General features: G+C 42.2%; 1 protein-coding gene across 1 annotated transcript in view; it reads right to left on the bottom strand.

The window, feature by feature from the left end:
- Positions 1-906: 906 nt before the first annotated feature.
- Positions 907-24188, bottom strand: part of COPS5 (COP9 signalosome subunit 5) — a 30166-nt gene continuing 6884 nt past the window's right edge. Inside the window, exons 3-8 of the mRNA XM_040354360.1 lie at positions 22144-22272; positions 19651-19716; positions 19289-19374; positions 16254-16365; positions 2472-2620; positions 907-1225 (exon numbers count right to left, since the gene is read on the bottom strand). Of these exons, the coding sequence (XP_040210294.1) occupies positions 1141-1225; positions 2472-2620; positions 16254-16365; positions 19289-19374; positions 19651-19716; positions 22144-22272 (627 nt within the window). The 3' untranslated portion in view covers positions 907-1140. The remainder of the gene's footprint in view (positions 1226-2471; positions 2621-16253; positions 16366-19288; positions 19375-19650; positions 19717-22143; positions 22273-24188) is intronic.

Here is a 24188-nt window from a genome sequence, read left to right on the forward strand (position 1 = left end):
CTCTGCACCACCATTGATGTCGTCTCTTCCACAAACGGTTTAAGCTTCGCTTTCAGATCGCTCTACTGCAGGGTAGTCTTCCCGGTCTCGATTGCAGACTGACAGCGGTGAGAGCCAGCGGTGTGAGGCTGCCATTTGTGGATGGACATTTTATGGTTACACAACCTATCACATTCCTATGATCTTTTTATATGGACTATAAACTGAAGGACTTATGAATAAATCATTTGAGTTTCCATTATTTCTTATGGGAAAATTTGTTTTGATATACAAGTGCTTTGGATTACAAGCACGCTTCGGGAACAAATTATGCTTGCAATCCAAGGTTTTACTGTATCTGCTTTCTTTATATCCCCTCACACCACCAGCGTGAGGAAAGTAAAGCCTATAACTGGCTTGTGTTTACTGCTGTGATCAGCTTTCATTGGACACAGCTGATCACGTAATAAAGGGCCATTGTGACTGACCCTTTACCCCGATCTGTGGTCAGTCCAAAGAACTCAGTGATCACAAAGCATGCAACCCAGACACCCTCCCAGCAAACTAAGTCCACGTTGTAGGCTTCTTTCAGCTATAACAAGTGCAGGACGTGGTTAAGATTTGTGTTTATTCTCCCCATATTAAAGCTGAAGGGTGCTTTAAAAAGACTTAAAAAATGTCCTTGATGCTGGCCAAAAAAGTTTTGCACACGCTTGTTATATACAGCCCTTTTACAAACCGAAGGTCATATGTACAAGGTCTTATAATCTTCATAATTGTTTTATGGGTGGGATCTTCACAAAGTTTTACAAACTTCATGACAGTTCAGAGTATTAGGCGTAAGCTAGAAGTAATTAAAATTCAATGTGTAAATGAATATATCAATTTTACATTTCAACCTCAAGCTAAAACACACAGAACCTCATACCATTTTAAAAAGTGTCTTTATTCACCCAGAAAGCAACAAAGGTTACAATGCTGTTATTGCTGAAAAGTTGCAATAAAAAAGGTCCTATGCTTTCCATTTTCAGATCAAGGGAAATAAGTGCTACCTGGTGACAACATTGTACAGCTTCTGCATAAAAGAAGCAACTTATAAAAACACAACAAATAGCCGAGAATGAGCCAGAGAATAAAGGATTCTTACAAAGGGTTAAATGCCTATGAAGTGTTTATTTGATTAAAGAGTTTATCCTTAATCACTTGCGACATCAAGCCATGGATTGCTTCGATTGTTGTTTTACAGCTGAAAAGCAAGAAAAAAAAAATCATTAGATTTAAGAACGAAGATGAGTGATTAAATGATATATAGACACAAAGCCTAAAACTCCTAAATGTGAACCCCCCCCCCCCACCTCTACATCACTGCCTAAGCAGCCAATTGTCGCACAGGAGGCTGGGAACGACTTTTTTTTTTTGCGGCGGTTCTTTCTCCAACTTCCTTCCTGGTTCATCATATAGATCGGTCCTATGTCTAAAAATTTCAGCTAAATTGATGGTATTATATACAGTATACAGTTTCATCAGTTAACAGCACTCGTTGCCACCCTCTTTCTATAGAATGTTCAATTACGACTTCAATTAAGTTTGAAAAGAAAAAAAATTCACAAGCAGCACTGTATAGATACAAGAATATCCACTGGTTTGCTGTTCAGCAATTCACAACGAATGCCTGTCCAGGTTAATTATACAGCATTCCTCAAAGCACTAGTTCTCCGTAAGTTGGACCTTACCACTGAGGGGTAAATGACCAAGCCCTGGTGTGGCTTTTAACCGCTTCCCGCCCAACGGCATTGTCTTTGAGTGGTGATTTCTGAATGCCGCTTGCAGTTACAGGCATCATTCACAGAAATCTTCTTTAAGGCTGGATTCACATCTCAGCATTTTTTTGCATCTTGCACTACAAAACGTGTTTCATAGAAAACCATGTTAAATGGACTGTAGTGCAAATCTGCAAAAAAAGAACTGCATAGGTGTGAATCCAGCCTTAGAGCATGCGATTCCCTGCACCATAAGACCAATCATAGCGGCTGTTTAGCTGCTTGATCGGTCTTATAAATTGCGGGAGGGGACAGCCCCTCCCTCTGGTGCGTCTCCCGGCTCGCCCCTGCCATCAGTGAACTGGAGAAAGAATCATGGGGCCCAGTAGAGCCTACCTGACCCCCAGACAAAATATATATTTTTTTTATAAAAAAAAAATACACTAAAAATTATTGGACACAAACACAAAATATCTCATACAATTCCTGCTAAATCTGAAATCTAAAAAGGATAAAAACTGTATTGAGTTAAAAAATAAAGCTCTGTGCTTGAGGTCTTGGGGCTCATTCACATGGGTGCTGTGGGCCTCTAAATTTATAAGAATCTAAAAATAAATAAAAAAAAAGTTAGGTGGCATTTTTAAATGGTGCTCCTATATGCACTATAACCTAAAATTGGGTACAAAGGTTGAGTACAGGTGATGTTGCTTAAAACACTCAATAACTGAATACCTGTCTCTTGTAGCTTTGGCCAGTTTGTCTTCAGATTTCCTATCGTGAGTTTCTAATCCCAGCATAAAACTGCCACGTCCAAGCTGGGCTTCTGATTGTTCTAATTTCTCAGACAAGTCAAATACCTGTCCCGTTGTGTAATCAGCATTCTGGAAAAGAGAATGAGCATAGGAATAAGTAGTCATACAACAAAAGATAGTAAAAAAAACTTTTGGTTAAATACCTTAATGTAACCCTTTGAATCATATAAACCTAATAAAAAGGCCACCTTGCTTAATCTGAATTTCTAGCACAGAACAAGGAGTTGCGCTACATATTAAAACGTTTGTATGGCCAATTTCCCATTTTATTGCATTAAAGGACTGCTGTAGGAAAAAAAAAAAAAAAAATGCTTTAAATATCTTTCTCGGAATTTACAGTCATGGCCAAAAAGATTGTCACCCCTGCATTTTTCTAGCAGATATTGCAACAATTTTCTGTCTGAAGAAGTGCAGTAACAAATGTTTAAGCATGCTCACGTTTATACTAGTATGACAAAAAAAACACAACTGCATTTCAAGTTTGTGATACTCCTGTAATTTCCAATTAAACTCACCTGTTGCAATTAACAGATGCCAACGATATAGAAAAAAAAATCACAACATTACCAGTTAAAGCGGAGGTTCACCCGCACATGACACTATTTCCCCCTAGATGGATGCTCGTTTTGTCTAGGGAAATCGGCTAGTTGTTTTAAAATATGAGCATTACTTACCGTTTACGAGATGCATCTTCTCCGCCGCTTCCGGGTATGGGCTGCGGGACTGGGCGTTCCTATTTTAATTGACAGTCTTCCGAGAGGCTTCCGACGGTCGCATCCATCGCGTCACGATTTTCCGAAAGAAGCCGAACGTCGGTGCGCAGGCGCAGTATAGAGCCGCACCGACGTTCGGCTACTCGTGACGCGATAGATGCGACCATCAGAAGCCTCTCGGAAGACTGTCAATCAAGAAGGAACGCCCGCTCCCGAAGACCCATACCCGGAAGCGACGGAGGAGATGCATCTCGAAAACGGTAAGTACGGATCATATTTTAAAACAACTAGCCGATTCCCCTAGACAAAACGAGCATCCATCTAAGGGGAAAACATAAAAAAAATCATAATTGGGTGAACTCCCGCTTTAAAATGGTGAAAGATTTACTCAACCTTTCTGTTGTGTGTCCCTGTGTGCCACAAGGGGCATGGAGAAGAGAAAGAACAGTAAACAATTGTCTGAGGATTTGAGAACAAAAATTATGGAAAAGCATGGACAGTCTCAAGGTTACAAGTGGATCTCCAGAGATCCTAATGTTTGTGTCCACCGTGCACAACATCGTCAAGAGGTTTACAGCCCATGGCACTGTAGCTAATCTTTCTGGATGTGAAGGCTACCAAATCTGAAGGTTACCAAAAAATTCTGGGGTACAATGCAAGAAATATGGGTCTCCGTCAGAGGTCATGGGTCTTACACAGCAAGACAATGACCCAAAACACACATCAAAAAGCACCTCGAAATGGTTTAAGTCGCTCTGGACAGTTAGCAATGAGTCCAGAGCCAAATCCCATAGAGCACCTGTGGAGAGAATTCAAAAAACAGCAGTTGGGAAAAGGAACCCTTCACATCTGAGAGACCTGGAGAAGTTGGCAAAAGGAGGTGGCGTAAGAAAATCATTGAAGGTTATAGGTAGCTATTTCAGTTATTTTTTCCAAGGGTGTAATAAATATTAAAATTGAGGGTGAAAAATAATCTTGTCCAGTTCATTTTTGGAGTTTTGCATGGAATGGTTTCAGATTTTAGTGTCATGTACAATACAATACATGTGCCAATACAAAATAGATAAACATGGGAAGGGCTAAACATTTGTAATTACAACAGTTTTCTGGGCGAAGTGGTGCATTATCTGACAGAAATGCAGTGGTGCCAATATTTTTGGCCATGACTGTACATGCAGACCAATAGGTCCAGCAAAGTGAAGGTTACAGGAGTTGGGACGAGTTGGGACAACTATATGGTTTAAATCTTTTTTTCTCTTTAAAAGAAATAGAAAAATAATAATCTTTGCTGCAACTGCTTAAAAACATGTTAACTGGTGACATTCTACTAAAATATTAGTTCCTGGCTATCAGTCAGTCTTCTGATGACGAAACACATAGGGGTGACGTCACAGCATGTGAGGTTATCGTGCACTGGCATGGACCGCAGCCATCTGGTTGGTTTGGAACATTCATTTGACATGCTCATTTGAGTGCAATACTTTAGTAAAACAGTAAAGAGTAATTTTATTCAAACGATGAGATGGCCTTGTTACCTTTTTAACCACTTGCAAACTGCTGCACCACTATTTACGTCAACAGAATGGCATGGGCAGGCAGATTGGCGTACAGGTACAGGCACGTCCCACGACTGCAGTCGGCAAGGGCAGAACAGGGGAATGCCTTTGTAAACAAGGCATTCCCTTATTCTGCCTAGCGACACTGTCACTGATGACCAACCCCCCTTGATCGGGAATAATCATCAGCGACGTGTCACGTGTAGCCACGCCCCCTAACAGTAAGAATCACTTACTAGGGAACACAATCCCTGCAGCGCCACCTAGTGGTTAACCCCTTCACTGCCAGTGTCATTTTTACAGTAATCAGTGAATTTTTATAGCACTGACCGCTGTAAAAATTACAATGGACCCAAAACGGTGTCAAAAAACGGTGTCCGCAATATTGTCGCAGTCTTGATATAAAAAAGTCAATTTTGTTTGGGAGCCACGTCGCACGACCGTGCAATGGTTAATTAAAGCGACGCAGTGCCGAATGGCAAAAAGTGGCCTGGTCTTTGACCACCAAAATGGTCCGGGGCTGAAGCGGTTAATGTATGTTGCATTAGGAGATATGGACAATGAATTCGAAAGGAGTGGTGCAAAAACAGTGAACCAAATGATGATTTATATCTGGGAGGTTTAAAACTGTGCCAATAGACCATTCCTCAGGGAGGTCAAAATGTTATGGTAAGAGGCATAGAGCCTCTTACCATAACATTTTGACCTCCCTGAGGAATGGTCAATTAGCACAGTTGGGGTGATGGTGGAGGACTTCCCCAATTCATGTCTCACCTTTCAAGCACCAGTGCTTATAAATTTATAAGCATTTGCATGAACATATTTTATAGGTTTTGTTCTTATGTGTTTGCACTTTTCCACACCTTTTTGGAGGGATTGTAATTGTATGCTTATCAACTTTTGTCATCTGTAAATGCATAGTGCTGCACGTATTGTATAATCATTTTAGGTCTACCCATACAAGTTTTAAAATGTATTCCCAATGTATTCATTATGGCCCAGATTCACGTACAGCGGCGTATCTTCGTGCGGGCGTAACGCAGGGCTCGACAAATCCTGGTCGCCATTGCGACTAGAAATAGGGTCCTGGCGACTTGGCTTGGAAGGGGGGCAAAAAAGTGAGCTGGCGCCATCTGGTGGTGAGCTGTTGGTATTACAAGTTATTACCACCAGATGTGTAAGCTGGCGCCATCGGGTGGTGGCCGTTGGTATTACAAGTTAGGCATTACAGGTTAAACAGCAATTCTAATGTCATTTTTCACTATTTTCACTGCCATCTTCTTCCCTCTAATTAGAACCCCCAAACATTATATATATTTTTTATCCTAACACCCTAGAGAATAAAATGGCGATTGTTGCAATACTTTCTGCCACGCCGTATTTGCACAGCGATCTTACAAGCGCACTTTTTTTGTGAAAAAAAATTACACTTCTTTTTTAATTAAAAAATAAGACAACAGTAAAGTTATCCCCATTTTTTTTATATTATGAAAGATAATGTTACGCCGAGTAAATTCATACCCAACATGTCACGCTTCAAAATTGCGTCCACTCGTGGAATGCCGACAAACTTTTACCCTTTAAAAACTTCATAGGCGACGTTTAAAAAAAATCTACAGGTTGCAGGTTTTGAGTTACAGAGGAGGTCTAGGGCTAGAATTATTGCTCTCGCTCTACCAATCGCGGCGATACCTCACATGTGTGGTTTGAACACCGTTTACATATGCGGGCGCTGCTCGCCTATGTGTTCGCTTCTGCGCGCAAGCTCGTCGGGACGGGCGCGTTTTCTGGCTCCTAACTTTTTTAGCTGGCTCCTAGATTCCAAGCAAATTTGTCAACCCCTGGCGTAACGTATCCTATTTACGTTACGCCTCCGCAACTTTTACAGGCAAGTGCCGTATTCTCAAACGAACGTTGCGGCGGCGTAGCGTAAATAGGCCGGCGTAAGCCCGCCTAATTCAAATGTGGGCGCGTGTTACGTTAATTTTATGTGACCCCACGTAAATGACGCTTTCTACAAACGGTGCATGCGCCGTCCGTGAAAGTATCCCAGTGTGCATGCTCCGAATTAACCCGCAAGAAGCCAATGACGTGAACGTAAATGACGCCCAGCCCTATTCGCAGACGTCAAATTTTCAAAATTCGACGCGGGAACGACATCCATACTTAACATTGGTATGCCGCATGTACGCCTCATATAGCAGGGGTAACTTTACGCCGGGAAAAAAGGCCAACATAAATGGCGTATCTGTACTGCGTCGGCCGGGCGTACGTTCGTAAATTCGCGTGTATAGCTGATTTACATATTTCTAGGCGTAAATCAGCATACACGCCCCTAGCGGCCAGCGTAAATATACAGTTAAGATCAGACGGCGTAAGAGACTTACGCCGGTCGGATCTAATACAAATCTATGCGTAACTGATTCTAAGAATCAGGCGCATAGATACGACGGCTCAGACTCAGAGATACGACGGCGTATCTGGAGATACGCCGTCGTATCTCCTTTGAGAATCTGGGCCTATATGTGCACAACAAAAGATGGGAGTCACAGGTTATACATGTTTGGTAGCCGCAGCATGTTTACACAGACATTAGCGCACATTAGGAGCGAGTGTTAGAAAGCATAGCTAAACACACACTATTTAACAAGTATCACTCTGAGCAAGATATTTGATCCAATCACTCTGCAAGCCTACAACTATTTGCAATGACCACAACAGCCTCGATAAACAAGTCCTAATACTGCTGCCCCTCCTGGAGGTATTAGCAGGCCATTTGCCTTTGGTAAATCTCTAATTTTGTTTGGTTTGCCTGCACATAACAAGACTGTGCAATGCAGAACAGTAAGAGGGGTATGCAGGAGACCAGAAAGGGATTAGCAGTGTTTACCAGCCCTTACGGCTGGGACACGGAGCTACTGGCCCATAAACACACATACAATGCATAGAATGTTTAATCTATAGGGAAGCTGGAACTTTCCCGATTTTTTTTTACAGTTTACAGAACACAATACCTGTCACTAAAACCGATTAGTGACTAGTCTAGGCACATACAGGACAACATTATTTTGCACCTAAACTTTCTGTGAATTCTCAATAGCACAAAAAAAAATAATCTACCAAACTGACCAATGAAGGGAGATTTATTAAAATTGGTGCACACATAATCTGGCGCAGCTGTGTATGGTAACCAATCAGCTTCTAGATCTTATCGACAAAGTTAAATTAAACAAGCTAAAGTTAAGCCTCGTAGTACACACGATCGGATTTTCCGACGGAAATTGTGAGGACAGACTGTTGGTCGGAAAATCCAACCGTTTGTATGCTACATAGTTTTTTTTTTTTTTTCTTGCGCTATAAACAAAAGAGGGACAAGTTTGAAGAAAAAAAATATTATAGATTTTACTTTTTGCTATAATAAATATAATTTCTTTTTTTAAACAAATTTTTTCCTCAGTTTTGGCCGATACGTATTCTAAATTTTTTTTTTGTTTTTTTTTTTAACCAAAAACCACACACACACACACACACACACACACACACACACTCTAAGCGTATATTGATTCGTTTGCGCAAAAGTTATAGCGGCTACAAAACAGGGCATGGATTTATAGCATTTTTATACCAGTAATGGCGGCGATCAGCGATTTTTATTGTGACTGCGATATTGCGGCGGACACATTTTTGGGACCACATTTATACATCGATCCCTGCTATAAAAATGCATTGATTACTGTATAAATATGACTGGCAGGGAAGGGGTTAACACTAGGGGGCGATCAAGGGGTTAATGTGTTCCCTATGGAGCGATTCTTACTGTGGGGGGAGGGGACCGATCGGTGCCCCTATGTACAAGGGACACACCATCGGTCTCCACTCCCTGACAGGACGTGAATCTGTGCGTTTACACACACAAATTCATGGTCCTGCTCAGTTACTGGGCAATCGTGGCCGCCAGGCACGCGCATTGGGTTCCCAGTGACGCGCCGGCGCCCCCTAGTTGCTTTCCAAGGCGCAACGTCATATGACATCCGGCCAGAACAGGCTCTTCCTCCCGCCGTCAGTTGACGGCAGACGGTAGAGAAGTGGTTAAGTGTATATTTTGTTTCTGCACCGCTTTACTTTCTTGGGGAAAAAAAAACTAAAAAAAAAAAAAAAAAACCACACACCTTTAATAAAATCTCAGTAAAATAATCTATCTCCAGCTCCCAGCCTGTAGCAAGGTACAGGCTTTCAGTTGGAAAGCTAGAGGAAGTGTTGACAGACTATGAGTGTGGCGATTATTGCTCTGAATTCCATTTAGAACTACCCCCGAAGGAAGGCAAGTATTTCATGCATTCACAGATCTGAGGGGTGGAAGGGTAGCAACATGGTACATCCTAACTACAGGTGTAATGCCTGGCACACACCAAGTTTTTTTCTCTTTATTCAATCCAGGGAGCTGAATGAGAAAAAATAAAAAAACCCGGACAGATCGCTGTACTAACACAAGTGATGTTGATACAGCGATCTCCCCCGCTGTGTTGCGTGTGCCAGCCCTAACACGCAACTTGTTGCATAAGGTGGAGTTAGACACTTTTTCAAGACTTTTTACTGGTATACCTTTGCCATTTTAACGGTGTCCATTGGTTTTAAAAGTCAAATCACTCTGGTTTAGAAAAGTGAAAAAAAATTAAGCAAACACAAATATTCAAATCAGAACCAAGAGAAGCTCTACAGCAGAGCTATGCCATTAGCGGACCTGCAGCTGTTGCCAGGGGCGGACTGACAACTCATGGGGCCCCCGGGCAATAGAAGATTATGGGGCCCCTCTGGCTTACAGATGGCCACCACGCCAGGAGGTAGTGCAGAGGCGGGCAGCTAAAATCTTGGGATATTCACATTAAAAGCATGTCATTTTCGGACATATCAGGGACAGATCTAAAATAAACACAGATTTTTACATACTGTCCCTGGTTTTACTGAGCCTGGCAACCCGGATGGGGCCCCCTAGTGGCATGGGGCCCTCGGGCAGTGCCCGAGTGACTCAATGGTCAGTCCGCCCCTGGCTGTTGCAGAACTACAAGTCCCATTAAGGGAATAGCAAGACTGACAGCCACAAGAATGACTCCCAGAGGCATGATGGGACTTGTAGTTTTGCAACAGCTGGAGGTCCACTAACTGCATATCCATGCTCTAGTGTGTTTTTTTTTTACTGCCCTGCTCATAATTGGTTTATGTTCACCTCACATTACAGTGTGTGTGTGTGTGAGAGATACGTGGGGAACATGCTGAAGTTGAAGTGATAATATAGCAAGGGTTGATCTCAAGATCTCTCTGCCAAAGTGTTGGAACTACAAAAGCCTGAGGGAGAACACAGATCAATAGAAGGGGGTACAGGAGGTGGCCGATATTACTACATACAAGGACATTCTGGAATTGGGCAAATGTAATCTACTCCAGAAAATGACAAACTTTCAATTTGTATAAATATGTAGATTTGATTAGAGCGGCATTGAACAGACAGATTGCCTTGCTACACATACAAGACAACACATTGTGAAGCATACACCCCCATTATACACACTTTTTGGTGGCAGAACAGAAAGAATGACATTGTTATCAGTTTGCATAAAAGTACCATCCTGGAACAAAGTGGGGATGATTTAGTAAAACTAGAGAGTGCAAAATCTGGCGCAGCTCTTCATAAAAAAACAATCAGCGTCCAGGTTTTATTGACAAAGCTTAAAAATTGAACAAGATGAAGTTTGAGGCCGATTGGCTACCATGTACAGTTGCACCAGATTTTGCACTCTCCAATTTTAGTAAATCAACCCATGTTGATTTGTACACTTCCTTTAGCTTTCCTATCATTCCTTCTGTGGCACACCATTACTACAGTGCCTTGAAAAAGTATTCATACCTCGTTAAATTAAAAAAAAAAAAATATGTGATAGACTGGCACATAATTTTGAAGTGGAAGGAAAGTGATAAATGGTTTTCCAAATACATATGTAAAAAGTGTGGCGTGCATTTGTATTCAGCCCCCTTTACTCTGATACCCCTAACTAAAATCTAATGGAACCAATTGCCTTCAGAAGTCACCTAATTAGTAAATGGAGTCCATCTGTGTGTAATTTAATCTCAGTATAAATACAGCTGTTCTGTGAAGCCCTCAGAGGTTTGTTAGAAAACCTTAGTGAACAAATGAAGGCCAAGGGACACACCAGACAGGTCAGGGATAAAGTTGTTAAAGCAGGGTAAGGTTATAAAAAACAAACAAACAAACAAACAAACACACACACACACACACACACACACTATCCTAAGCTTTCAACATCTCACAAAGGAAGGTTTAATCCATCATCCAAAAATGGAAAGAGTATGGCACAACTGCAAACCTACCAAGACATGGCCGTCCACCTAAACTGACAGGCCGGGCAAGAATAGCATTAATCAGAGAAGCAGTCAAGAGGCCCATGGAAACTCTGGAGGAGCTGCAGAGATCCACAACTCGGGTGGGAGAATCTGTCCACAGGACAACTATTCGTTGTGCACTCCACAAATCTGGAAGAGTGGCAAGAAGAAAGCCATAAGAATTCCCGTTTTCATTTTGCGAGAAGCCATGTGGGGGACACCGCAAAACGTGGAAAAAGGTGCTCTGGTCAGACGAGACCAAAATTGTACTTTTTGGCCTAAAAGCAAAACGCTACGTGTGGCGGAAAACCAACACTGCATATCACCCTGGACACATCATCCCCACCGTGAAACATGGTGGTGGCAGCATCATGTTGTGGGGATGCTTTTCCTCAGCAGGGACAGGGAAGCTGGTTAGAGTTTATAGGAAGATGGATGGAGCCAAATACAGGGCAATGTTGGAAGAAAAGTTGTAAGAGTCTGCAAAAGACGCAAGACTGGGGCGGGGGATCAAAGTCAAAAACGAAATCCAATTGAGAATCTGTGGCAAGACGTGAAAATTGCTGTTCACAGATGCTTTCCATCCAATCTGACAGAGCTTGAGCGATTTTGCAAAGGACAGGCAAAAATGTCACTCTAGATGTGCAAAGCTGGTAGAGACATCCCCAAAAAGACTTGCAGCTGTAATTGCAGTAAAAGATGGTTTTACAAAGTATTGACTCGGGGAGGCTGAATACAAATACACACCACACCTTTCACATATTTGTAAAAAAAAAAAAATTTGGACCATATTGTTGGTCGATGACTGGGCCACTTTTTGCGATTCGGCACTGCGTTGCTTTAACGGACAATTGCGCGGTCGTGCGACGTGGCTCCCAAACAAAATTGGTGTTCTTTTTTTTCCCCCACAAATAGAGCTTTCTTTTGGTGGCATTTGATCACCTCTGCGGTTTTTATTTTTTGCGCTATAAACAAAAATAGAGCGACAATTTTGAAAAAAAAATGTTTTACTTTTTGGTGGAATAAATATCCTCAAAAATATATAAAAAAAAAAATATTTTTCCTCAGTTTAGGCCGATACGGATTCTACATATTTTTCGTAAAAAAAAAAAAAAAAAAAAAAAAAAATCGCAATAAGCGTTTATTGATTGGTTTGCGCAAAAGTTATAGCGTCTACAAAAGAGAGGATAGTTATGTCATTTTTATAAAAAAAATGTTTTTACTAGTAATGGCGGCGATCAGCGATTTTTATCGGTACTGCGACCTTATGGCGGACTCTTTGGACACATTTTTGGGACCATTGGCATTTTTATAGCGATCAGTGCTATAAAAATGCATTGATTACTATAAAAATGCCACTGGCAGGGAAGGGGTTAACACTAGGGGGCGAGGAAGGGTTTGTGTTCTAACTGAAGGGGGGGTGGGACCGACTAGGGGAAATGACTGGTCGCTGTTCATACATTGTATGAACAGATGATCCGTCATTTCTCCCCCTGACAGGACAGTTACACACACAGCTTCCGGTACTCGCTCTGTAACGAGTGATCTCACCCGCCGGGACCAGGGGCAGGCGCCTCCGGTGTCACGCATGCGCCCCTATTGGCTGATTTGCGAGATGACGTAGATCTACGTGATCTCGTGCAGGGGAGCCGACCTGCCGCCGAATAACTGCGGCGGCTGGTCGGCAAGTAGTTAAAAATACATGTTTTTGGTTGTAACATGACAAAATTTGGAAAATTTCAAGTGGTATGAATACTTTTTCATGGCATGCTGGGACTACACACCGACCTCAGAGAAATAATGCCACAAGAATGACAGCCCTATTCACAAAAACAGTGTCTGCACTGACCCAGATGGAATAATTTGTATCCGTTTCTAGAAGTGACAAGATATATGTATATGCAATTATGGTAAGATGATCTGGCAGACACATAAAAGGGTCTTGTGTAAATACAAACTTTTTTTTTTTTTAGAAAACAAAAGAGAAGAGCAAGAAAATGTTCAGCATCGAGCATATAGGAAGGTTTCCCATCTAATGAAATGATGGCACCATCCTCTACTACCCTTCCCAACAACGAATATAGAGAGAACCACATTTGTGTCTTTTGCCAGATGTACTAAATGTTGCATCAGGACTAAATTACGGCAACAACAATCATTGCTTCAAGTTACAACCAAGGTCAATAATAGTTAGCTGCAACAGTGAGCAGATGACCTGCCTGTGCAAAATGAAATGCAGTGAAAACCTCTACTATGAGAACATACATGTGTGTCTGGGGAGACGTACTTCCTCCCTCCACTCTTTGGCTAAAACAATGATAGCATCTCAGTGTAAAAGCCTTCTGCAGAAACTAAAACTCAGACAAGGTAAAACTATTTGGATTAAATTACAGCAGGTTTTGCATACGAACAGCTATAATGGAACAGTGAATAACCACCTATAAGGCTTACCGGTAGGTACAGCAAAGATCTCCCAAAAATGCACCATTTAGGGGATATTTACTATATATACTATATATATTACTATTTAATGTTACCAGCGCATGCGCACTGCGCCCTCTATGGACGGTGTGCAGTCCATAGTGACGTGCTTGTGGCGCGAGAGTGACGTGCTTGTGGCGCGAGAGTGACGTGCTTGTGGCGCGAGAGTGACGTGCTTGTGGCGCGAGAGTGACGTGCTTGTGGCGCGAGAGTGACGTGCTTGTGGCGCGTCCAGTCAAACTGCTGTAGCCCGCGAACCTTGAAGGAAGACTGGGTAAATATGGCAGCCCTTTCGGTGGTAACAGCGCGCCGCTGGAGGGCTTTGTTTTCAGGTAAGCCTTTCATAATCTGCCAGATGCATATTTACTAAAACTTCTAAACTTCTGCTTGTTCAGTCGCCGAACAAGCCGATAGGTTGCCATACACATATGATCCAAAATGTTTTGCCCCATGCCTTATAAAATACCCCTTCTCAATCCAAGAGGACAAAGAGTACAGGGACAGGTTGTACAGTTACTGATCATTGCGATAGCCAATCGGAATCACGAGCCGATCCTCCCAACTCACGATTGTTAGTAAGAGACCCGGAGCCGTCAGTGATATATGTGACCCAATGGAAAAAGTGAGGCCGGGTATGCAAGTACACTTATTAGTAAGCAGTTAAACTACAATACTTCTGTACAATATGGTGCCCCCCCCCCCCCCCCATCCTCTGCGTGTGTGGAAGTCGTCATCTTCTCTCAACCTACTCTGATGCAGGAAAGGAGAACGACATTTTTGCAAGAAATGTGAATGTATTGCAGCTCATTGGATGTGTTGGCTGCAACAGTTGTTTTTTGCCCCCCTCCGCCCTTTTTAATCTGGTGATCTGGCCAGTAACACACTATTAGAGTGCCCTCACTCTGGATGAAGGAGCACAGGGGCATTGTTAATCTGAGGGGAGGGGAGCGTTAGATCAGCTAGCAGACTTAAATGCACCAACAAACTGAAGCCAAACTTCAGCTCACACTTTATAATCAGTTACAGCAATATTTATTCCTTTTGGGATAAAGGTTTTCCATAAATAAAAGCGGATCGTTGTATGCACCCCCTGTCAGTGGTAATTTGTCTCAGTCCTGTAAAGTGATGCATCAAGAAAAGAGCTTGCTCTTTTGAAAAAACAACAGACTTACTGGATGAACCACCAGATGAAAATAGAGGCAAGAAACCCTAAAAAGGGAAACTAACGCAGCCATCACATCGAAGAATTGGTAAGCTGCAATATAAGAAATGTTTACTACTTCTTTAACCCTTTCCCGACCGCCGCATGTATATATACACGTCGGCAGAATGGCACGTACAGGCACATTGGCGTACCTGTATGTCCCTGCCTTCTAGCGGGTGGGGGGTCTGACCCCCCCCCCCCCGCAACATGCAGCGGTCGGATTCCCTCGGGGAGCGATCCGGGACGACGGCGCGGCTATTCGTTTATAGCCGCTCCGTCGCGATCGCTCCCCGGAGCTGAAGAACGGGGAGAGCCGTGTGTAAACACGGCTTCCCCGTGCTTCACTATGGCGGCTGCATCGATCGAGTGATCCCTTTTATAGTGGAGACTCGATCGATGACGTCATTCCTACAGCCACACCCCCCTACAGTTGTAAACACACACTAGGTCAGTGTTTCCCAACTCCAGTCCTCAAGGCACACCAACAGGTCATGTTTTCAGGATTTCCCTCAGATGAAACGGCTGTGGTAATTACTAAGGCAGTGAAACTGATCAAATCACCTGTGCAAAATAATGGAAAGCCTGAAAACATGACCCTGTTGGTGTGCCTTGAGGACTGGAGTTGGGAAACACTGCACTAGGTGAACACTAAATCCTACAGCGCCCCCTGTGGTTAACTCCCAAACTGCAACTGTCATTATCACAATAAACAATGCAATTTAAATGCATTTTTTGCTGTGAAAATGACAATGGTCCCAAAAATGTGTCAAAATTGTCCGCCATAATGTCGCAGTCACGAGAAAAAAAAATAAATAATAAAAAAAAAAAAAAAAAAAAAAAAAAAAAAAATCGCTGATCGCCGCCATTAGTAGTAAAAAAAAATTAATTAATAAAAATGCAATAAATCTATCCCCTATTTTGTAAACGCTATAAATTTTGCGCAAACCAATCAATAAACGCTTATTGCGATTTTTTTTACCAAAAATAGGTAGAAGAATACGTATCGGCCTAAACTGAGGACATTTTTTTTTTATATATGTGTTTTTGGGGGATATTTATTATAGCAAAAAGTAAAAAATATTGCATTTTTTTCAAAATTGTCGCTCTATTTTTGTTTATAGCGCAAAAAATAAAAACCGCAGAGGTGATCAAATACCACCAAAAGAAAGCTCTATTTGTGGGGAAAAAAGGACGCCAATTTTGTTTGGGAGCCACGTCGCACGACCGCGCAATTGTCTGTTAAAGCGACGCAGTGCTGAATTGCAAAAACCCCTTGGGTCATGTAGCAGCATATTGGTCCGGTCCTTAAGTGGTTAATGACTCACAATGAATATACCACGATGGATACTTACAGTTAGAAGACTGGAGGAGCTCAGTGTATTCACCCAGTACTTATTCCACAAAAGTTCCAGCAATTTTCGGTCAAGAGAAGACTTGAAATATGCGACTTCCAGTGCATAATACCTTAATGAAAACAAATTAAAATGTTGATCACCTATCTAACAAAAAATAAATAAAAAAATTGCGAAGGCAATTTATACAAACAAAAGTAACAGTATTTAGTTTATGAACACAGGTCTGCATTGGGAAACCACATTCTCGATTATATATTGTGGCAGGGTGACCCAAAGCCACGCAGTAAAATGGTCATTTACGATTTTGTAAGAAGCAAGCACATTGATACAGGTGTGAACTGCATTCATATGAAAGCCAGAAAGAGCTCAGAGCCCCCCGCCCTATCCACCCGAGGTGGTCAGTGTGTGAAAGAAGCTGCGAGAGGCGCTGTTATGTACCATGGTGTCCAGGTCGGGACAGAGGAAGGCCCAAGCCTCAGAAAGTCCAAGAGGGACAAGAACAGCAAGGAAGCTATAAGGAAGATGCAGAACTGAGGTGCTGCATCTGTGCATAAACACTGGGATGCGTTTCACGCTCAGGAGAACCACAAAGGCACCAACGTTCAGGAGGAACCCTGAAAAGACACTTAGGGCAGTAAAGCTGCCACAAGAGGGCATGAAGCTGAACTTTATGTTTTTGCAGTGATGGTGAGAACCCCCTGCGTGGGATAACATATCTGTGTGAATTTTTTACTTTCTTTTGAATAAAAGTGGGCAGGAAAGCCCTGAAAACTATAGCTGGCATGGAGTAAACCCACTGCTTTAGCACTACCACCGAGCGTAGATACCTCGACGTGTCACAATACACACACACACACACACACACACACACACACACACACACACACTTTAGGAAGTATTAAAAAATGTTTCTTGAGTAGGGTTAGGCCAAGTTCACACAGCAGGGTTTTGAGAGGTGTTAATTATACAATGGACAGCACGTAATGCTGTTCACACTATCAAAACATGAAGTCAGGAGCCTTTCAACGCCTCTCATTTAAGGCTATGGTAACGCTACACAAACGCTCTAGCAGGCAGTTGGTACGGTTGCATGTTTTATTTTATTTTTAACTTCACGCATCAAGATAAAAAACAAAAAAAAACCTTGTATGTAGCAGCCACCCAATTACTTACCTGAGCCCCATTTTTCTCCAGCAATGTCTACGAATGTCTAAGCCGTCTGGGAGTCTCCTCCTGATTGGCTCTTTCGGCTGTCAAAGTCAGTCAGCCAGCCAATCAGGGGAGTTGGGGCTCTGTGTCTGAATGAATACATAGTGCTCCGACTCGGCTTCAGTGCCCCCATAGGAAGCTGTTGACTGTGGGGGGCACTCAATAGGAGGGAGGAGCCAGGAGCAGCAAAGTTGGAGCCGAGAAGAGGAGGATCTGGGCTGCTCTGTGCAAAACCAACTGCACGGAGGAAGTATAACATGTTTTCCATTTAAAAAGAAAAAAAAAAAACACAACAACCAAACACACAAGACCAAGTGGTTAAAGAGATAAAGTCTTGTGCGTTTTTTTTTGTTTTTTAAATAGAAAACATAACGCACAAGACTTTAAAATCTCTTTAACCACTTGGTCTTGTGTGTTTGGTTGCTGGCTTTTTCGTTTTTTTTATTGCAAACAAGCCAAAAACCAAACACACAAGACCAAGTGGTTAAAAAGAGATTATAAAGTCTTGTGCATTTTTTTTTTCTTTTTTAAATAGCAAACATGTTATACTTGCCTCCCCTATGGCAAAGGGGCTCAGCAAACCGACATACCCGTACCGCAGGCACCTCTGCCCGGCAGACTCAATGTCCACCAGCCACCTGTGATTGTGGGAAAGAGCCAGAATAGGGATATGTCAATGTAAGTAAAAACTTCGAACAGGACAGACAGATCAGCTGTTCCTACAGTTAGAAACACCTCCCAGGGAACAGTCCCTAAATCTTTCCCCTATTTTGTAGATGCTTTAACTTTTGTGCAAACCAATCAATATATGCTTATTGCAATTTTTTTACTGAAAATATTTAGCAGAACACATATTGGCCTAAATTGATGAATGAATGTGTTATATAAAACAGTTTTTTTTTTTTTGGAGTTGCATTATAGAAGAAAGTAAAAAATTGTTTTTCCAAATTGTTGCTCTTTGTTTATAGCACAAAAAAATAAAACTGCAGCGGTGATCAAATACCACCAAAAGAAAGATCTATTTGTGGTGAGAAAAAAAAAAAAAAAGGAAGGGGGGACATCAATTTTGTTTGGGTACAACGACGCAGTGCCGTATCGCAAAAAATGGCATGGTCATTAAGGGGGAAAATCCTTCCGGGGCTGAAGTGGTTAAGATTATCTTACTAACTGTAGTGGAATAGGCATTTGCAGGGAAGTTTTAAACATGCCTTAATGCTCAGGCATTTGGGGAGCATTTTTAACTAGTCATTAATGCTTGTAAAATGCCTGTCTAACGCCCATACTAAGGCCCCTTTCACACGTCTGTCCGTATTCACCCGATCCGATAGACGGATGGAAAAGTAGGTTTTTCCTCCGTCACACTTTGGGGGATCGGAGCGGGTCAGATGTCAGCGGGCATGTCACCGCTGACATCCATGGCTCCATAGAGGAGCACGGAGCGCCCGTTCAGGTCCACCTAAAAAACTGGCAGGTGGACCTGAACGGTCCGCCCATGTGAAAGAGTCCTAAAGCCCATTAAAGCGTGTCTAACAACCATACTAACAATATGGGGGCTATTTAAGGCAATTCCACTTTGCACTACAAGTGCACTTGGAAGTGCAGTCGCTGTGGATCCGAGGGGGACAGGCAAGGAAAATAAAAAAACAGCATTTTTGCTTGTACATGATTGGATGATAAAATCAGCAGAGCTTCCCCACTTGCAGTGCAAAGTAGATTTGCCTTTCGTAAATAACGCCCTATAGGAGCGGTGGTAAGCGGTTTGAAGTTTAGTCGAGTGTGAACAAAGCCTTGGAAATATTAAAAAACAATAATGCCATACTCACTGTTTACAATGCACACCAAAGTCTTCTATTTTGTTTAAAGGAATAGTCTGGTACTCCGAGGGACCTTCATCGGGAGGCTTGTACCCCTAAACATTGTAGATAAATGCAACATTTGTGTTTTAAAATAAAAAAAGACAACATATATTAAAGCACAAGAAACCTGGCTTAAGAAGTGCATGAAATATTACATATTGCAAATACAAAAAAAAGAAAAAAAAAAAAAAAAAAAAAAAAAAAAAGCAAAGCATAATGGATAGATTTATACATAAGGACTAATGGCACCATCCTAACTACAGGTATATTTTACATCTCTGTACTATGACAAGAAAGGGGGGAACAAATGCCATGTTGATTTAGATTACCTTTGGGTAAGTTCTGAAAGCCCCGAGATTAACTTTGCCTGCAGATATAGTTCTGGTTGGGTCAATCTGAAAGAACAAACAAAAGAGCAGGACTTGGTAAACTGAAAAGCCAATTTGTACATCCAAAAAGTTGTCAGCAAAAATAAACACAAATATGTCATATTACTAAAGGTGGTCTTAGTTTACTTCCCCTCAGGTAAGAGTAAGAAAAAATAAATAAAAAAATCACAACAGAAAGTCCTGCAGAATCACAGATGGTTGGGGAGAGCTGCGGCTGGGAAGCCTGTATAAAGCAGACAGACTGCGTCCAGGAATAGTCATCTCATTTTAGACACAGGTAACCGCTGGATGTGTGGATACATAGCAACAGCAGTGAACAGCTGTCTGTAAGCACCGATTTTTACTGCCACAATAATCTGCTGTCCGGATGAGGCCATACAGTGTAAGCTGTACATCTTTCCTTAAAGGGGTTTTTAAACTCTCGTGGGTTTTTACCTTAACCACTTCCCATCCTGCGGCCGACAATTTACGGCCGCAAGGTGGCTCTGATCTGCGCGTGCGTGCCCGCCGCGTCACACAGGTGCCGATGCGCGTGCCTGGAGGCAGCGATGTCCGCCAGGCACCCGCGATCGGCAGTCACAGAGCCAGGGACATGGAGCTCTGTGTGTACACAGAGCTCCACGTCCTGTTAGGGAGAGGAGACCAATGGTGTGTCCCTTGTACATAGGGACAACCATCGGTCACCTCCCCCAGTGAGTCCCCCCCCCCACAGTAAGAATCACTCCCAGGGTACATATTTAACCCCTTGATTCCCCGGTGTTAACCCCTTCCCTGCTAGTCACATTTATACAGTAATCAGTGCATTTTATAGCACTGTTCGCTGTATAAATGTAAATGGTCCCAAAAATGTGTCAAGTGTCCGCCGTAATAATCGCAGCCGTGCCAAAAAACGCAGATCGCCACCATTACTAGTAAAAAAAAAAAAAAAAAAAAAAAAAAAAAATTGTCATTCAAAGCGTGACAGTGCCGAAAGCTAAAATTTTGCGTGGGCAGGAAGGGGGTATATGTGCCCAGTAAGCAAGTGGTTAATGTAGCAAGATAAAAAAAATCTCCTGTGATGCAGCACCGCCTCCCCCCCATTACTTACCTGAACCCGGTCTTTCCAGTGATGGGGACGAGCACACCACCTCCAGCTGGTGTCTCGTGTCCTGATTGGATAGATTGACAGCAGCGGGAGCTAATTTTTTGCACTGCTATCTATCAATCAAATCCAATGACGCAGGGGTGGCGGGGCCGAGTCTTGCTGTCTATGTCAATAGACAAAGCAGCAGGACAGGACACGGGAGCGCCGTCACACGAGTGCCCTGAGGGAGAGCACTCAAGAAGAGGAGGAGCCAGGAGCACCACTGAGGACCCCTAGAAGAGAAGAATCAGGGCCACTCTGTGCAAAACCAACTGCACAGGGGAGGCAAGTTTGATATGTTTGTTTTTTTAAATAAATAAAACAAACCTTTACATATCCTTTAAAGCGAACTTATGCTCCATGCACTCTCTAAAATAAATATTATACAAGAGTGAAAATAAACAGAACTAAGGCCCCTTTCACACGAGGCAGTGGGAGATTTTTAGCGGCGCTATACAGTCGTATTTACCGCAATATTCGGCCGCTAGCATGCGGTTTTAACCCCCGCTAGCGGCCGAAAAAGGGTTAATACCGCCCGCAATACGCCTTTGCAGGCAGTATTACCGCGGTTTCCCATTGATTTCAATGGGAAGGGAGCGGTAAACACCCTGCTCCAAAGATGCGGCTAGCAGGACTTTTGGAGCGGTCCTGCCAACGCACTGCTTCAGTGTGAAAGCCTTGGGGCTTTCACATTGAAGCCTGCAGGGCACGATTTTTTCAGGCGGCTGAAAAACTTGTCAGTGTGAAAGGGGTCTTATAGTGGTATTCAACTCAACAAAAAACATCAAATTGCAGTTTACCAATTCTTATGTTGCCATCTTTGTTAGGCTCTCTCATTTTTACCTGTTGACAACCTATGCTGCAGATGTAGCAGTTAGAGGGGTCAGACAAACCATTTAACACCGACAGGACTGCCTACAACGAAAAGCTTTTATGTAAAACCTTTTCCCCCCAAAAAAAAAAATCCGTTACTATAACTGCTTAAAAAGGGTTAGCTGGAGCCTGGCTTTAATTTGTCAGTGTATTTAAATCTGGCAGTGTATCCATCACTCCCCTCAGAATGACAATGCTGCTGTCCAGAGGAATAAAAAAATAAAGTCTAAAAAATAAAACTAATGCCACCATGACATTTACCGATTGGTAATCTGCAATATATAAAATTTTTGTTTTAAATATATATATATATATATATATATATATATATATATATATATATATATATATATATATATATATATATATATATATATATATTTATTTATTTATTTATTTATATATTAGTTTTGTTGCAAATGGATCATAATACCCACCACGACAGCAACAAACGGTTCCTGAAATTGCTGATTAAGCATCTGTGTACTGACATCAATTCCAGACAACCAACAGCCGTAGCCTGGATGACTGTGGTACCAGCCGATTGCATTCTCAAGGCGGCCAACCTGAAGGGGAAAAGAAAAGCGAAGCATAGTTAAAAAGGAGTCCAACGCCCTCTACTGGCACACTTAAATAATTGATGAGCTATGAAATAGTACCCAAGTGAAAAAATAAATAAAAAACCTTGCAATATAAAACTAAAATCTGAATAATTCAATACGGATATCACGTTTTTTCCTCTAATGCCCCTTTCACATGAGCAAAACTGGAAGTTTTTCAGGCGGACTCGATCGGATCCTCATCTATGGAGCAGCATGTGTACCGTTTACACACACTTACACCCAATCAAAACGGACAGCAGATAAAATGGCAGTTGGGTGTGAAACGGATAGGTGGTCCGTTTACATCCGACTGCCCACAGAGGAGAGCGGGCTGTGTCTGCTCTGCATAAGCGCAGTGGACCAGCCAGCTGCCTGCTCAGCAAGGATCAGCGGACAGATTCCCTGCTGAGCAAGCGGGCTCCTAGTAGAGTCTGCCCTGTTAGAAGGGGCCAAAAACAAAATTCAAATTTAGACCCCTTTCACACTGAAGCGTTTTTACAGAGTTTTAGCATTAAAAATAGCGCTCTTAACCACTTAAGCCCCAGACCTTTAGGCAGCTAAATGCCCAGGTTTTGCGATTCGGCACTGCGTCGCTTTGACAATTAGTTGGCCGATTATTGTTTCGATTAAATCGGATAATCGCCTTAAAAAAAAAAAAAAATGTTGTTGGGCAGATTAAAAAACACAAATTGCCGCAAAAACACATTATATGCTTTTCTGCAGCTTCTCCATTGAAGTATATTGAACAAAAAAAAAAAAATAGCACCGTTTTGCCTTAAAAAGTCCTTCCCCTTTCCAAATACGCAGCAGCTGAAAAAAAAATCATGGATGTGAACGTGTCCCATAGGAAATCATGTAAATGAACTGTAGTGTTTATCTGCAAAAAGCACCAAAAAACAGAAGGTGTGACCCCAGGCCTGAGATGTTTAGTAACATAATGGGGTTAAAAAAACAAGAATAAGTACAAAAAGAGCAAATAATCGCTACTGTAAAGGGTTAATTTTTTTTACTGTGGGACAGTGAAAGTAATATTAACAGTAGCGATTTGCTTTTTGTACTATAAAGGGCTAATTTTCGTTTTTTTAACCCCATTATGTCACTGGCCGAATAATTGATTATGAAAATTGTAATCGATTAATTTCATAATCGATTAGTTGTTTCGGCCCTAATTAATACAATAGCTCACTAAATTTTTGGAGCGGCCCAATTACACTGCATAATCAAAGGACGGACAATAATTTTAAAAGTAAATCAGTGAAACTATGCCACCCTGTGCACATCTGGCAACAACTTGAACCCTTTCATTAACACTGCATTCACACCTAGGTGTACAAAATCGCGGCGTTTTGTATCGCGATTTGCGGCGACAAAACGCCGCGATTGTGAATGCAGCCTCACCCCCTCTATGGAGATGGTTCACATCTCCTATGCCGAAAGCCGCCTGAAAAAAAGGTCCGGGACTTTTTTTCAGGCGGCAGGCGTACGGCGTGGAGATGTGAACCATCTCCATAGAGGGCAATGTGTTTTCATCCCTCCAGCGTCTCGGGGCTGCTGCGGCGTCACACTACAGGCGACAAAACGCCTAGGTGTGAATGGGAGCTAAAGGCCAAGTGTGCTTTTTATAGATGCACCGATATATCGACCGCCGGAAATTATCAGCGTTTTGCAGAGAAAAAAAAAATAAGGTGCCTATAATGGCCAGTGAAAAAATATGTGCAATTTTGTCATGATTTTCATAGGTCATATGACTCAAAAAACACAACAGGGGGGCGTTTTTACATGGTTTTCAATACATTTCTATGGGGAGGTGCAATGGACCAGTGTGAAGAGATGTCTAACGCAAAAGCGCTTTAAAAACAATGAAAAAAAGTTGAATACAA

Source organism: Rana temporaria, chromosome 5, assembly GCF_905171775.1.
Source record: "Rana temporaria chromosome 5, aRanTem1.1, whole genome shotgun sequence".
Taxonomy (NCBI): domain Eukaryota; kingdom Metazoa; phylum Chordata; class Amphibia; order Anura; family Ranidae; genus Rana; species Rana temporaria.